At 20.9% G+C, this 15,331-nt stretch overlaps 1 protein-coding gene across 1 annotated transcript in view; it reads right to left on the reverse strand.

Annotated features, from left to right (window-relative positions):
* The window catches only part of LOC117178580 (collagen alpha-1(I) chain-like), a 120,582-nt gene that overhangs the window by 103,392 nt on the left and 1,859 nt on the right, over window positions 1-15,331 (reverse strand). The window contains exons 2-5 of the mRNA XM_033370007.1: window positions 11,695-11,815; window positions 11,003-11,108; window positions 8,383-8,561; window positions 6,789-6,927 (exon numbers count right to left, since the gene is read on the reverse strand). Coding sequence (XP_033225898.1) covers window positions 6,789-6,927; window positions 8,383-8,561; window positions 11,003-11,108; window positions 11,695-11,815 — 545 coding nt within the window. The remainder of the gene's footprint in view (window positions 1-6,788; window positions 6,928-8,382; window positions 8,562-11,002; window positions 11,109-11,694; window positions 11,816-15,331) is intronic.

The raw sequence follows: 15,331 nt of genomic DNA on the forward strand, positions 1-15,331 counted from the left end.
AAAATCTCTATCCCATCCACACACTACTCCTTTCCCCTGCCGAGTGAGTCACGCCTACCCCGAAAGGGAAATGGCTTAATGGTGTAATAATAATAATAAATGGATCTGTTTCGTGGAAAATTAATTTTTCTCCGAAAATTCATATTTATTGCTTTAGTTGAAGTTTCAACTAAAAATACCAATTTTAAGCTAAACAGTTGGATTTTTAATTAAAAAATAACAATTTAAAAATAAAAATGAACTACATAATTTTCCAGTTTAAAAAAATTAATTTTTAACAAAATTGATGAATTTTTAACTAAAATTATGAATCTTGAACTGAAATTGTTAAGTTTTAAAACAAAATTTTAAAATCGTAAAATTTGCATTTAAAAAATTAATTTCAAATCAAAAGAAAAATTAGTTCTCAAGAAAATAGTTAAATGCAGTAATATAAAGCTACTTTTACAAATAAAGAATGATTGTTATTCTTTGTTATTTATTATATTATCCTTTATTATTGTTATTGCTATTTATACGCGTCCAAAAAAATGAGTATCCAATCAAAAAATTAAATTTAAAAAAAATAATAATTTTCAGACCAAAAAATATAATATATCAACAAAATAGAAACAAATTTTTAACAAAACAGTTCCATTTTTAACAAAATATGTAAATTTACAACCAGAAAATGAATTTTTTAAACAAAATAAATAGATCATCAAAGAAAATGTAAAAAAATAGAGTGATTTTAGGAGATATTTTGAATATTTTTAAAAAAATTCAAAATTAATTTATAACTTTTGAAAAGATTCAAAATTAATGTAGTCTAATTTAAAACAAAGTGTAGATTTTTGCAGAGTTCCAACAAAAAATTTAGTTTTGGTTAAAAATTGAAAATAGAAATAAAATCCTTTCTGAATGAAAATTCAACTATTTTTTTTAAATTAGTTTTTTTTTGTTTTAAATAAAAATGTATTTGTTTTAAGAGAATTTTTTCTTATAAAAAGGTAACTATTCGGTAGAGAATTAAACAATTTTGTAAAAAATTCATGTTTTTTAGATTTAAAAATTCATTTTCTTTAGTAAAATTTTTTTTTTTTTTAAGAAAAATCGCCACTTCTTGGTTGAAAATGATTCTTCTTTGCTTGATTATTCAACTATTTTGTTTTGAATTATTATTTCTTTTTTTAAAGATTTATCTTTTTTATTCATTTTTGTTGGGGAAAATTGCATCACTTCAGTGCAAAAATAATTTTTTGCTGAAAAGTCATATTTTTGTAGAGAAAATTCCTCTTTTGGCTTTAAAGTTCAACAATTTATATCAATTTTTATTTCTTTGTTGAGAGAAAAATCTTAATTTGTTTAAAATGCTTTTTTTTATAAATTATGACATTTTTTTGTTGGGAATTTATCTTTTCAGGATGAAAATTCAACTATTATGTTAAAAATTTAATTAATTTAATTAAAAAATTTAAGTATTTTGTTAAAAAGTACTTTGTTAGAAATTAAAAAAATTTAATACAACTAACAATTTAAATTTAGCCTAATTTAAAACAAAATGTAGATTTTTTCAGATTTGAAACAAAAAATTTAGAAGCTTTTTAAGAATTGTGAATATCTTAATATTCCTAAGAAAATTGAAAATGATTTTTCATCTAAAAAAATTATTTTAACAGAATATTTTAAACAATTTTGAGAGATTTCCAAAATTGTCAAAAAAGACTCTCAAAGATTTTAAGAATTTTTTTTAAACTTGCATTTCAAGTACTTGGTGGAAAATTCATGTATTTTAATGATATTTAATTTTTGTTGTCGAAAATTAATTGTCTTGGTTGAAAAATTCACATTTTAGTTGAAAATTCATCTCTTTAGTTAAAACTTATACTACTTTGTTAAAACTTCATTAATTTTTTTTGTTGGAAATTAATTTTCTTTGCGAAATATTTCAATGTTAAATTTTTGTTTGAAAATTGATGTTTTAAATTGAAAATTGGTCTTTTCTGGATAAAAATTTATGTATTTCATTGGAAATTATTTTTTTTTCTGAAGATTTATAATTTTACTTGCAAAATTAATTTGATTGAAAATTCAAGTATCTAATGAAAAAATCCACATTTTAGTAGAAAATTCATCTCTGTCGAATATTTCAGTATTAAAATTTTTTTAAATGTATGTTTTAGATTTAAAATTGATTTTTTCTGGTAAAAATTCATATATTTTTTTTTAATTCATTTTTTATAAAGATTCATCATTTCAGTCGAAAATTGATCATTTTGGTTGAAAATATAACTATTTTGTTTCAAATTCGTTTGATTTTTGGTTGAAAATTTACCGATTTTAGTTGTAAATTTTTTATTTTAGTTGAAAATTTATCCTTTTTGGTCTGAAAATTCAAGTATTTGATAGAAAATTCACGTATTTTGATAATAATTTATTTTTTTTTCAAAAATTAATTTTCTTGGCTGAAAAATCAACTTTTAAGTTGAAAACTTATCTATTTGGTTAAAAATTGAACTAATTTGCTAAAACTTAAAATGCTTTTTTTGTTGTTAGAAATTAATTTTCTTTGCTGAAAATGTAACTTTTTCAATTTTCAGACCAAAAAGAATAAATTTTAAACTAAAATACAAAATGTAAAACTAAAGAAGGTAAATTTTCAACCACAAATCAAACGAATTTGAAACAAAATAGTTATATTTTCAACCAAAGAAATTAATTTTCAACTGAAATGATGAATCAAAAAAAAAACTTAATTTTCCATCAAATACATGAATTTGTAACCGGAAAAGGCCAATTTTAAATTTAAAACATAAATCTTTAAACAAAAATAAAATACTGAAATATTTGGTAAAGAAAATTAATTTAAAAAAAAAAAAAAATAATTAAGTTTGAACAAAAGCTTAATTTTCAACTAAAGAGATGAATTTTCAAAAAAGAAAATTAATTTTCGACAGCAAAAATTAAGTATCATTAAAATACATGAATCTTCCATCAAGTACTTTAATTTTCAATCAAATAGTTAAATTTTCAACCAAAAAAGAAACGAATTTTCAACGAAATATTAATTTGAGTAAAAAAATAATTGTTAAATTGAAAATCGTTAGTACCATTAATTTTTTGTTTATTGTTTGTTACTTTAAATGAAAAAATGTTAGAGAATTTTGCCTAAATTTTTTAGAAAATCCTGCAAGTTTAAATAAATTCTTAAAATCTTCGAGGGTCTTTTTTTACAATTTTGGAAATATGTTAATTTTTTTAATTAAATTAATTAAATTTCTAACAATATTTGAATTTTCATCCTGAAGGGATCAATTCCCAACAAAAAAGTGTCACAATTTATTAAAAAAAAAAAGGAATTTTAAAACGAAAAAGACGCATTTTCAAAAAATTAAATATTTTCCGCAGGAAAAAAAAATAATTTTCTACAAAAGTGGGAAAAAGACGAATTTTTTCAAAAATTTAAATATTTTCCGCAGGAAAAAAAAATAATTTTCTACAAAAGTGGGAAAAAGACGAATTTTTTCAAAACCAAAAATATGAATTTTTAACAAAATTGTTGAATTTTCGTCCAAATAGTTGCTTTTTTATAAAAAAAAATTTGTGTTACAAAAAATTTTTTACCAAATAGTTGTATTTTTATCCAAGAAGAATGTAATTTCTACTAAAGCAGGTGAATTTTCAAACGAGCAATTTGCAGTTTTATTTTAAAAATATACAATTTCTTCTGAACAGATGAATTAAAGAACAAAATTTAAAAAAAAATAGTTAAATTTTCTTTAAAAAAAAATTCCCATTTCACTCTTTCCAACGCCAAAATAACAATTGTAAATAATATTTAGTTTTTCTGTATAACTAATAATGGAACACTTGAAATTTGTAAAAAAAAAATGAGTAATTTTAAGAGAATTAAAAGTTTTGAAAAGATTAAAAATTAATTTAAAACTTGAAATGTGCATTTTTTCAGAACTTCTAAACACATTTTAAAATAAATAGAATTTTGTCTACAATTTTTAAAAAATCCTGCAAGTGTCAAAAAAAATTCTTAAAATCTTCGAGGATATTTTTTTACAATTTTGGAAATCTCTTAAAATCTTTTTAAATATTCTGTTAAAATAATTTTATTAAATGAAAAATCATTTTTAATTTTTCTGGGAATATTAAGAAAATGTTCTTTTGGAGCGTTTCACAATTCTTAAAAAGATTCTACATTTTTTGTTTTAAATATGAAAAAAAATCTACATTTTGTTTTAAATTAGGCTAAATTAATTTTGAAACTTTATAAAAGTTATAAATTAATTTTGAATTTTTTTAAACTTTCTAAATAATTATCTTCTTAAATTACTCTAATTTTTTCTACATTTTTTAATTCATTGGTTGATTATTCAATTTATAGCATTTACACATTCAATTTTTTGATTTGAAAATACATCTCTTTCTGTAGAAATTTGCTTTTTTTCTGTTAAAAAATGCAACTTTCTGTTAAAAAATTAATCTGTTTCGGTTGAAAAATAACTTTTTCTTAATCTTAAACTGTTTTATAGCAAATTCATATTTTCGACTCGAAAATTTCACAATGTGATAGAAAATTGATGTATTTTGAAGAAAATTAATCTGCTTGGATTGAAAATTAACTTTTTTTAATTGTAACTTAAACTGTTTTGTAGAAAAATCATATTTTCGACTCAAAAATTGAATAATGTGATAGAAAATTCATGTATTATGTATAAATTTACCCTTCTTGTTAAAAATTCATTTTAGATGAATATTATTTTCTATATGTTATAAATTAATTTTTTAACTGAAAATTCAATTTTTGTGCGGAAAATTCAACTATTTTGTTGAAAATTCGTCTTTTTTTTGCTGGAAAATTAAATAACTTCTTATAAACTTAACTATTTGTTTGAAAATTTATGTATTTTGTCCAAATTTTGTATTTGTTCGTTAGATCCAACTGCTCTTTATTTTTAATTAAAATGTTAAATCTCAAAATAACTGAAAATAAAACTATTTTGTTCAGATGTTTTTTTATTTATTAATTGAAAATTTCTTATTTATAAAAATGTTTTTTTAATTTAAATATTTTTTGAATATTCATTTCTTTGATTTAAAAATAAATCTATTTTCTGTAGAATTTTCACCTTTTTGTGTTAAAAATGCAACTGTGATTAAAAAATAATCTGTTTCGATTGAAAATTAACATTTGTTTTGCTTCGTTTTTTTAAATTGGAGAAATTTAATTATTTTCTTGTTAAAAACGCCACTTTCTGATTAAAAATTAATCTGTTACGGTTGAAAATTAACTTTTTTTTAAACTTCAAATATTTTGTAGAAAATTCATATTTTCGACTCGAAAATTTAAAAATGTGATGGCAAATTTCATTATTTTGTAGAAATTTACTCATTTTGGCCAGAAATTTAATTTTTTTGTTTAAAAATGCTACTGTTAAATACAATTTTTTTTTTAATTTTTTTGTGAAATTTAAACTATTTCATTTTTCGCCGAAAATTCAGTTTTTTGTTGAAAATTCATAAATTAAGATGAATATTATTTTTTAATTGTTACAAATTAATTTTTTAACTGAATATTCAACTTTTGTGTGGAAAATTCAACTATTTTGTTGAAAATTCGTCCTTTTTTTGCTGGAAAATTAAATAACTTCTTATAAACTTAACTATTTGTTTGAAAATTTATGTATTTTGTCCAAATTTTGTATTTGTTCGTTAGATCCAACTGCTCTTTATTTTTAATTAAAATTTTTAATCTGAAAATAATTGAAAATTTAACTATCTTGTTGAGTTTTTTTTTAAATTTATTAACTAAGAATTTTTTGTTTTTTAAAAATTCATTTTTTTAGTTTAAAAATGAATCTTTTTTTGTAGAATTTTTACCTATTTTGCCTGAACACACAACTGCCGGATTAAAAATTAATCTGCTTCGGTTGAAAATTATTTTGATTTTCTTGAAAATATATGTATTCTGTTGAAAATTAGTTTTTGTTCAATAAATCAAACTGTTTTTTATTTTAAATAAAAAAACTTTAATATCAAAATGACTGAAAATTAACTAATTTGTTAAAAAAAATTTGTTTATTAAATGAAATTCTTTTTATAATTCAACTATTTCGTTGAAAATGTATGTATTTTGTAGAAAATCCATTTTTTTGGCTAAATTCAGCTGTTTTTTATTTTAAACGTAAATATTATATTCTAAAATAATTTGGTAGAAAATTAAAATATTTCGTACAAAATTAAATGTTTAGTTGAAATTTTTTTTCGTATTGAAAATTAATTCTTCTAATTAAAAACTATACTACAACTTTGATAAAAAAATTATCTCTTTTTGTTTAAAAGCCCAATCATTTAGTAAAAAAATGTTAGAAATGAAAAAAAATGTATTAAAAATTAAACTATTTGGATACAAATTGATGTATTTTTTTTAAATCGTCCTTTTTCATCGAATATAAGTATTCCAAATTAAAAATTCAACTATTTGGTTAAACAATTTTGTATTTTGTGAAGAATTCATATTTCTAGGTTGAAAATTAATCTTTGTGTTGAAAATTCATCTATTTGGTTGAAACTGTAACTATTTGTTTCAAAAAGCAATTTTTTGTTCAACAATTAATCATTTTTGGTTGAAGATTCAACTATTTTGTTGGAAATTCACCCCTCTCAATTCAATTCAACTATTTAAACGTTTTGAAAATTCAAAAAGTATAAAATATTTTGACTTTCGAATTATCATAATAAATATTTGAATCAAAGGGTTTTAATTAATTCGAAATTATTTAAATTAAAGTTTAAACCTCTTTCTTTTTCAGTTCAGTGAAGATTGCAGCGTTCTTCTTATCTGATGACATCACCTTCACTTCGAGATTGAGGATCTTCATTTGCTCAAAAGTTGATTGCACTTTTTCTTCAGCTTCTTCCATTTCAAGTTTAAATCTAATAGCGGAGATAAAAATATATAAAACATATGTATGTATTTCATATTTTCCTACGTCTCAATTTCTTGAAAATTTATAAAAACAGTTGAATTTTCAACAGAGGAATTTTCGACCCAATTTAACTTTTGACATTTTTAAACTTAAATTTCCATCTGTTCTGAACTTAAAAAAATAAATTGCTTAAATAAATACTTTCTTACTTTTATTAATTATTACTTTTAACTGACTGAGAATTTGATAGAAAGTTAAAAATTGAAGACAAAGCCACAACTTTATATTATTTTTCGCAGAGAATATTTTTACAAACAATAATAAATTGTTTGAAAAGTTGAAAATAACTTCAAAATTCAGCAAAAAACGCAGGCTTTTACCACTAATCAAAGAAAAAATTTAAATAAACAGTAATGAATCTTGAACTGTAATAGTTTAATTTCGAACGAAAAAAAAAACGAATTTTCAACTGAAATAATTAATCTTGAACTTGAAAAAATTATAGTCAAAAAAATTAATTTGTCAAACAAAGGGATAAATTTTCAACTAAAATGATGGAATAGTTCACTGATTTAGTTAAAAATTCACCTAAAAAATTAATTAAAAAAAAATCAACCAAATAGATAAATTTTTAACAGGGAAAAGTTAATTTTTAGTTAACAAAATTAATATTTACCAAGAAAAATAAACGAATTTTCAACAACGCATAGTTAAATTTTTAACTAAAGAGATGAATCTACAATTAAAATTATGAATCCTTAACAAAAAAATGAATTTTAACAAAAGAATTTAAATTTGAAGTAATTAGTTGAATTTTCAAGCAAGAAGATTTATTTTAAAAAAATGAATTTTTAACAAAGTAGTTAACTTTTCAACAAAGTAGCGGGGTTTTCAACCAAAAAATGTGAATTCTTAAGAAAAAGTGTAATAGTTGATATTTTAACCAAAAAAGATTTTTATTTTAAGCCAGAAACAGATGAATTCAACTAAATTTCTACTATTTTAGAATAATTTGAAGAATAATTTTTCATTTAAAAATGATGAATTTTCAACAAAATACATTAATTAAAAAAAATGGTTGAATCTTCAACTCGTGAACTGAAATTTCACGAGTTGAAGAAACAATTTTTGCTTTAAGAAATCGCACAGAAATAAGAATTGGAGCCAAAAACTCCTGAAAGAAAAAAATTGTCCTCATGTGATGTTTTCTTAGGATCCTATAAAACAGGCTTGTGGGTGTGTCATTAAAAAAATAATTTTAAATTCATATTCTATAGCTTATTGTGAATCGCTAAATATATATTTGTTTCAAATAAAAAAAAATACATTCTTTTTTGATTCGAAAAAAATTGGACGCAGCGAGTATGAAAATAAAAGAAATAATAACAAATTTCAATACGTTTATGGACCACCCTGATGATTAAAATAGACAATTTCGGAAGTGAGTTGAAAAATAATGTACCTGTTATATTCTTCTCGAAATTGCACTGAGCCACTCATGCGTTCAAAAAAAGCGCATCTTTCTCTCGGATCTTTCATAGCAATACCTTCAATTTTCCCTTGGAATGCCAAACAGCTTTTACCATGATCACGAATACCAATTTTATTCAACTCTACTTGATAGGATTCGCTTGAAACAACCTGATTTTATAAAATATTTTTGTATTTTAAAAACATCTGTTTTTCCATCTTTAAATTTCGGCATCGATACAGGAATTTAATTTGGTAATTGCATGACTTTTTCAGGTATACCAGGTTTACTTAATAAGAAAATTCAATTTCAGAACAGCAAATTTAACGTGTTTTAGAGCAAGAATTGAATTCTAAACAATTCTTACAATTATTATCATGGAATTACTTAAAAGTCTGGAATTTTTATAATCATATAATCATATTTCAACAAGGTTTCAATAAATTTTCACAAACGTTTTGAAGATTTCGCAAAGGTTTCAAAATAATTTCACATAAATTGAAAAGATCTGATAAATATTACAAAATATTTGACAACGATTTTTCAAGGATTTCAGTAGATTTCACAAACGTTTAAAGCATTTAAAGGATTTCATGATGATTTAAAAATTATTTCGCAAATATTTTAAAAAGATTAAAAATATTCCAAAATATTCCACAAATATTTCAAAAGATTTTATAAAGATTTCAAAATTTCACAAAGATTTTAGAATGATTTAAAAGATTTAATAATGACTAAAAAATATTTGACAAAGATTTAAAAATATTTCAGCAGATTTCAAAAAGATTTTTAAAATATTTTTAATATTTCAATAGATTTAACTAATATTTCAAAGATATTAGAAAGATTTAAAATATTCCAGAATATTTCACAAAGATTTTAAAGAATTTAGAAAGATTTCAAAAATTCTAAAATATTTGACAAAAATTGTCAAATATTTCAGAAAATTTTAATGACTTCAAAACGATTGTTAAATTTTTAAAGATATTAACAAGATTTCAATCGATTTTACAAATGTTTAAAAAATTAATAAATATATTTCTACAGATTTTTACACAAATATAAAAAAAATGTACAAAGATTTTAGAAAGATTTCAGTAACATTTAAAATATTTAATAACGATTCCAAAATATTTTACAAAGATTTCACAAAAGTTTTAAAAGATTTTAAAGATTTCGAAAGAATTCACAAACATAAAAAAAATTATTTCACAAAGATTTCAGTAAAAAATAAAATATTTAATAAAAACAACAACATATTTGACAAAGGTTTCAAAATATTTCCAAAATCTTAACAAAATTATCTCACAAAGATTTCAGTAAGAATTTATATATTTGATAAAGATTCCGAAATATTTGAAAAAGATTTTGAAAATTTCAAAATTATTTTACAAAGATTCGAAAGATTTCAAAATATTTTTTAAAAAGTCACTAGATTTCATAAATGTTTTTAAGATTTTAAAGATTTCACAAATGATTCACAATTATTTCACAAAGATTTTAAAGATTTTATAAAGATTTTAAAAGACTTTACAAAGATTTAAGAAAATTATTTTTAACAAAATTATATTTAAGAAATTTTAAAATTTTCAAAAGATTTCACAAAGATTAAAATTTTTTAAAATGATTTCATAAACATTTAAAAGACTTCAGAAAGATTTCAAAATATTAAATATTTAAATATTTGATAAAGATTTAAAAAATTTTTTAATTATTTCAGAAATATTCAAAAGATTTCAGAAGGATTAAAAAGATTCCGCAATATTTAACAAAGATTTCAAAATTTGATAGTCTATTAATCGTGTATTTTTAAATATAAATTTTTTATTGAAAAATTCAACCTTTGAATTTTAAATATTCGAATTTAATATATAATAATGAATTAATTTTCATATAATGAATATAATATATATTATTATGAATCGCACTTTTTATTTAAAAAATCAATTAAATATTCGAAAATTCAATAATATTTTAATATACCATAATTATAATATATTATGCATAATATTATTTAAAAATTTTATTACATCAAATTATTTATTAAATTTATATGACTGGTTCTTTATTTAATTAATTTATCAATTATTTTAATAATAAAATATTATCTTTTGAAATATTTGTCAAATCTTGTAAATCTTTTTGAAATCTTTGAGAAAAATTTTTTATAATAATTTATGAAAATTTACAAATGTTTAAAAGATTAAAAAAATTTCTCAAGATTTCACACATATATAAACATTATTTCACAATGATTTCTGTAAGAAATAAAATGTTTGATAAAGATTCCAAAATATTTAACAAGGATTTGAAAAATTTCAAAATCATTTCACAAAGATTTAAAAGATTTAAGAAAGATTAAAAAGGTTCCAAACTATTTAATAACGATTTGAAAGATTTCAAAAGATGTCACAAAGGTTTAAAGATACTTAAAAAATTTTGCAGATACTTTAAATAATAAAATAAATTCATTAGATTTCACAAATGTTTAAAAGATTGTAAAGATATTCCAAAATATTTGACAAAGATTGTAAAAATTCAAAAAGATTTCACAAAAATTTAAAAAAATTATTTTGTTGTAGGCATAAGAAATATAAATAATTAAACATACTGATTCGTTAACTTCGTATTTATATCTTCGTGAAGTTCCAGTCACAGTTCGCCTGAATATTTTAGTTCTTCCATCTTCCAGAAGAAATTCCAGTGTGACATAACATCTAAAGAAAAGATTTCTTTTCAAACTTGGACTAATATTCCTAAGTTAAAACATTTTACAATTTTTCTGTACTAAAAATTTAAGTTAAATCAAATAAAAATGTCATAATGAAGAATATATCTCTATTTAATTAAATTTGACAAACTTATAGTCGGGAGCAGATATGAAAACCTAAAATACAAGGGAAAAAGCAACATAATAAAAATAAAATTATTAACAAAAATACTTGAATATCTTTAAATGTATAATACAAATAAAATGGAATTTTATATAAATTTCCACATGTCTCCAAAGGATTATTAAAACTGATTAAATAAATAAAAATCATTATTCAAATAATAAATGGTATAATTAAATGAAAAGAACATAAAAAATATGGCGATTATTTTCCTAATCGATACTAATGTCATAAAATGAAAATTGGAAAAAATATTTGGGATTTAAAAATTTTGTTTAGAAGAAACTGAAGCTATTACAATTTTTGATTTTTTTTTTTTGATTTTCAGCTCGAAAAAAATAAAATTAGAAAAAATTAAAACTTAAAAATTGTAAGCATGATTAAAAATTAATAAAAGTAGATTACACACTTGTCAGCTACAGCATTATCTGTCGTTGAACCGTGAATTAGTTCCGACAAATTATTGACTCTAAAAGCATGGTAGCTTTCTCCCAAAGCAAAACCGACAGCGTCCATAAAATTGGACTTTCCTGAAAAAATGAGCAAATTTTCGAACCACACACTAAGGTTTTAACTAAAAAGAGATGAATTTTCTACAAAATTTAACTATTTATTTTTATAGAAAATTCGTTTCTTGAAGATTCCTCATTCTAGTTGTAAATTCATTGTTTTGGTTGAAAATTGACGTATTTTGTTGATTTTTCGTCTTGTTTTGTTTTGTTTGAAAATTAATTTTTTCTACTGAAACCTTATCTATTCCATTTTTGGGGGGAAATTTATTTTTCGTTGAAAATTCAACTACATGGTTGGAAATTTTACTGGTTGCTTTAAAATTAACTTATTTGTACAACATTAATTTTTTCTGCTTAAAAATTCAACTTTTTTGCTTCTTTTTTTCTTTCTGGGCTCAAAAATCGTTTTTAGTTGAAAATTCTATTGTTTTGTTGAAAACTCGCTTTTTGGCTTCAAAAAATTCAATAATTTTGTTGAAATTTCTTCGTTTTTGACTGAAGAAATTCTTTTTTGTTGGAAATTCAATTAATTGTTCAAAAGTTAAATTTTCAATGAAACGAAATAATTTAATTTTCAAACAAATAGTACAATATTTAACAAAAAAAGATTAATTATTAAATAAAAATAATATAGTAGACTTTTTTACCAAAAATGGAATGGAAAAATTTGTAGTTAAAAATGAATATTCTTAATCAAAAACATGAATATTCAATAAAATAGAATAATTTTTACGAAAAGTGATTAATTTTTACCTAAAAAAGTGAATTTTTAACAAAGTAGTTGAATTTTCAAACAAAAAAGATGAATTTTAAACCAAGAATAATTAATTTTCCACACAAAAAGACCAAATTTCAACAAAAGAGTTGAATTTTTAACTAAGAACGATTTTTCAGTTGATTTTATAACTGAAGAATTGTCTAAAAAATTCAACCGATGAATTTTGGAACAGGAGAATTCTTTAAAAAATTCGAAAGTTGAGTTTTTTTAGAAAAATCAAACTCTTTTGCTTGAAATTTTAACAAAATAATTATTTTTCTAACAAAACTGTCAATTTTTAACAAAATGTTCAAATTTACAAACAACTCATAAAATTTTATAACCAAAAATGATGATTTCTTAACACAGAAACACACACACAAAATAAATATTAAACTAAATTGTTAAATTTTTAACAGTACATTTTATTTATTAAATTCAACTCTTTCATTTTAACGAGTGAATTTTCTCAAAAATGTAACTCTTGAAAATTCAATAGTTGAATTTTCAATAGATGAACAATTGTCTACAAAATTTAATCATAAAATTTTCAAGAAACGAATGCTCTAAAAAAAATTCAACAGTTGAATTTTGTAAAAAAATGCGTTTCTTTTGCCCGAAATTTCAAAAAAATAATGATTTTTCAACAAAACTGTCAACTATTTAACAAAGCAATCAAATTTTCAAACAAATAATATAATTTTAAAATAAAAACAGGTGATTTCTCAAAGAAAAAAATAATAGTAAACATTTTAACCAAAATTAAAATGACTTACTCTTCCAAACAATTAACAAGCGCAAAAGAAAATATAAATAAATAAATTATTCGTCTGTTAAAAATTCAAAGGTTAAATTTGATTTAAAATTCGTCTAATGAAAAATCAACAGTTGAATTTCATAGATAATTCGTTTTTTGAAGATTTAGAGGTTGAATTTTTTACAAAATTCCTCTTGAAAATTCAACAGTTGAATTTTTTACAAAAGTCGTCCTTCAGTCAGATTTGGTAAAAAAATTATCAATTGAAAATTTAACCTTTGAATTTTCAATATTCGAATTTTGTAGAAAATTCGAATATTTGAAACTGAACAATTGAATTTTGTAAATTAAATGGTCTATTGAAAATTCAACTACTGAATTTTCTAATAAAATCGTTTTATGAATTTTGTAAAAAATCAGGCTTATAAACGTTATACAAAAATTTTCTTTTTGCAATTTAACTATTGAATTTTGTAGATAATTCGTTTTTGAAGATTACGGTTGAATTTTATACAAAATTCGCCTAATAAATTTGGTTAAAAATTCGCCTTTTTAAATTTCAACTATTGAACTTTGTAAAAAATGCGTCAATTGAAAATTAAACAGTTGAATTTTCTAAAATAAATCTTTTTTAAACAGAGCTTTTGAAATTTGTACAAAATTCGTCATTTGAAAATCAAACTACTGAATTTAATTCAGTTAGATTTTGTAAAAAATTCATATTTTGAAAATTCAAACATTTGAATTTTCAATAGTTCTTTAAAATTAAAAATTTGAATTTTCTACAAAATTCGTCTCATGATTTTTTGTTTAATTCGTCTTTTGAAAATAGAACAGTTTATGATTTTTGTAAAAAAAACCCGTTTTATGAATTTTCTACATAATTTGTCTTTTCGGAAATTCAACTTTTGAATTTTCTATTAAAAAATTTCTCTATTGAAAATTCAATTACTGGATTTAATTGAGTTAGATTTTGAAAAAAATTCATCGGATGGAAATTCAACTTTTGAATTTTCAATAGTCGAATTTTTTTACAAAATTCGTATATTTAAAACTCAAGTATTGAATTTTATAAATTGAATTGAGTTAAAAATTCGACAGAAAATTCAATAGTTAAATTTTGTAGACGAATTACCTTTTGAAAATTCAATGGTTGAATTTTCTGCAAGATTCGTCTTTTAATTTTTGTAAAAATACGTCTGTTGAAAATTCAACAGTTGAATTTTCTACAACATTTTTCTTTTTAAAATTTAACTTTTGAATTTTGTAAATAATTAGTTTTTTGAAGATTCCACGGTTGAATTTTTCACAAAATTTATCCTTTTGAAATTCAACTGTTTAATTTAGTAGATGATTTGTTTTTTGAAAATTCAAAAGTTGACTTTTTTACAAAATTCGTCATTTTGAAATTCAACTGTTGAATGTTGTAGATAATTCGTTTTTTGATGATTCAACGGTTCAATTTTTTACAAAATTCGTCTCATAAATTTGGTAAAAATTCGTCTTTTGAAATTTCAACTATTGAACTTTGTAAAAAATTCGTCGATTGAAAATTCAACAGTTAACTTTTCTAAAAAAAATTAGACTTTTAAGGCTTAGCTATTGAACTTTGTACAAAATTTGTTTTTTTAGAAAGATCAACTACTGAATTTAATTCAGTTATATTTTATAAAAAAATTTATCCATTGGAATGCAACTTTTCAATTTCAAATAGTCGAGTTTTGTAGAAAATTCATATATTTAAAATTCAGTCCTTGAATTTTATAAATTGAACTGAGTTAAAAATTCCACTGAAAATTCAATAATTTAATTGTATAGACAATTTAACTTTTGAAAATTCAAAGATTGAATTTTCCACAAAATTTTTCTTCTTAAAATTCAACTGTTGAATTTGGTAGATAATTATTTTTTTGAAGATTAAACGGTTGAATTTTCTATAAAATTCGTGTTATGAATTTTGTAGAAAATTCGTATATTTAAATTTCAAATATTGAATTTTATTATTGGAATTGAGTTGAAA

This window comes from Belonocnema kinseyi, chromosome 8, assembly GCF_010883055.1.
Source record: "Belonocnema kinseyi isolate 2016_QV_RU_SX_M_011 chromosome 8, B_treatae_v1, whole genome shotgun sequence".
NCBI classification, from domain to species: domain Eukaryota; kingdom Metazoa; phylum Arthropoda; class Insecta; order Hymenoptera; family Cynipidae; genus Belonocnema; species Belonocnema kinseyi.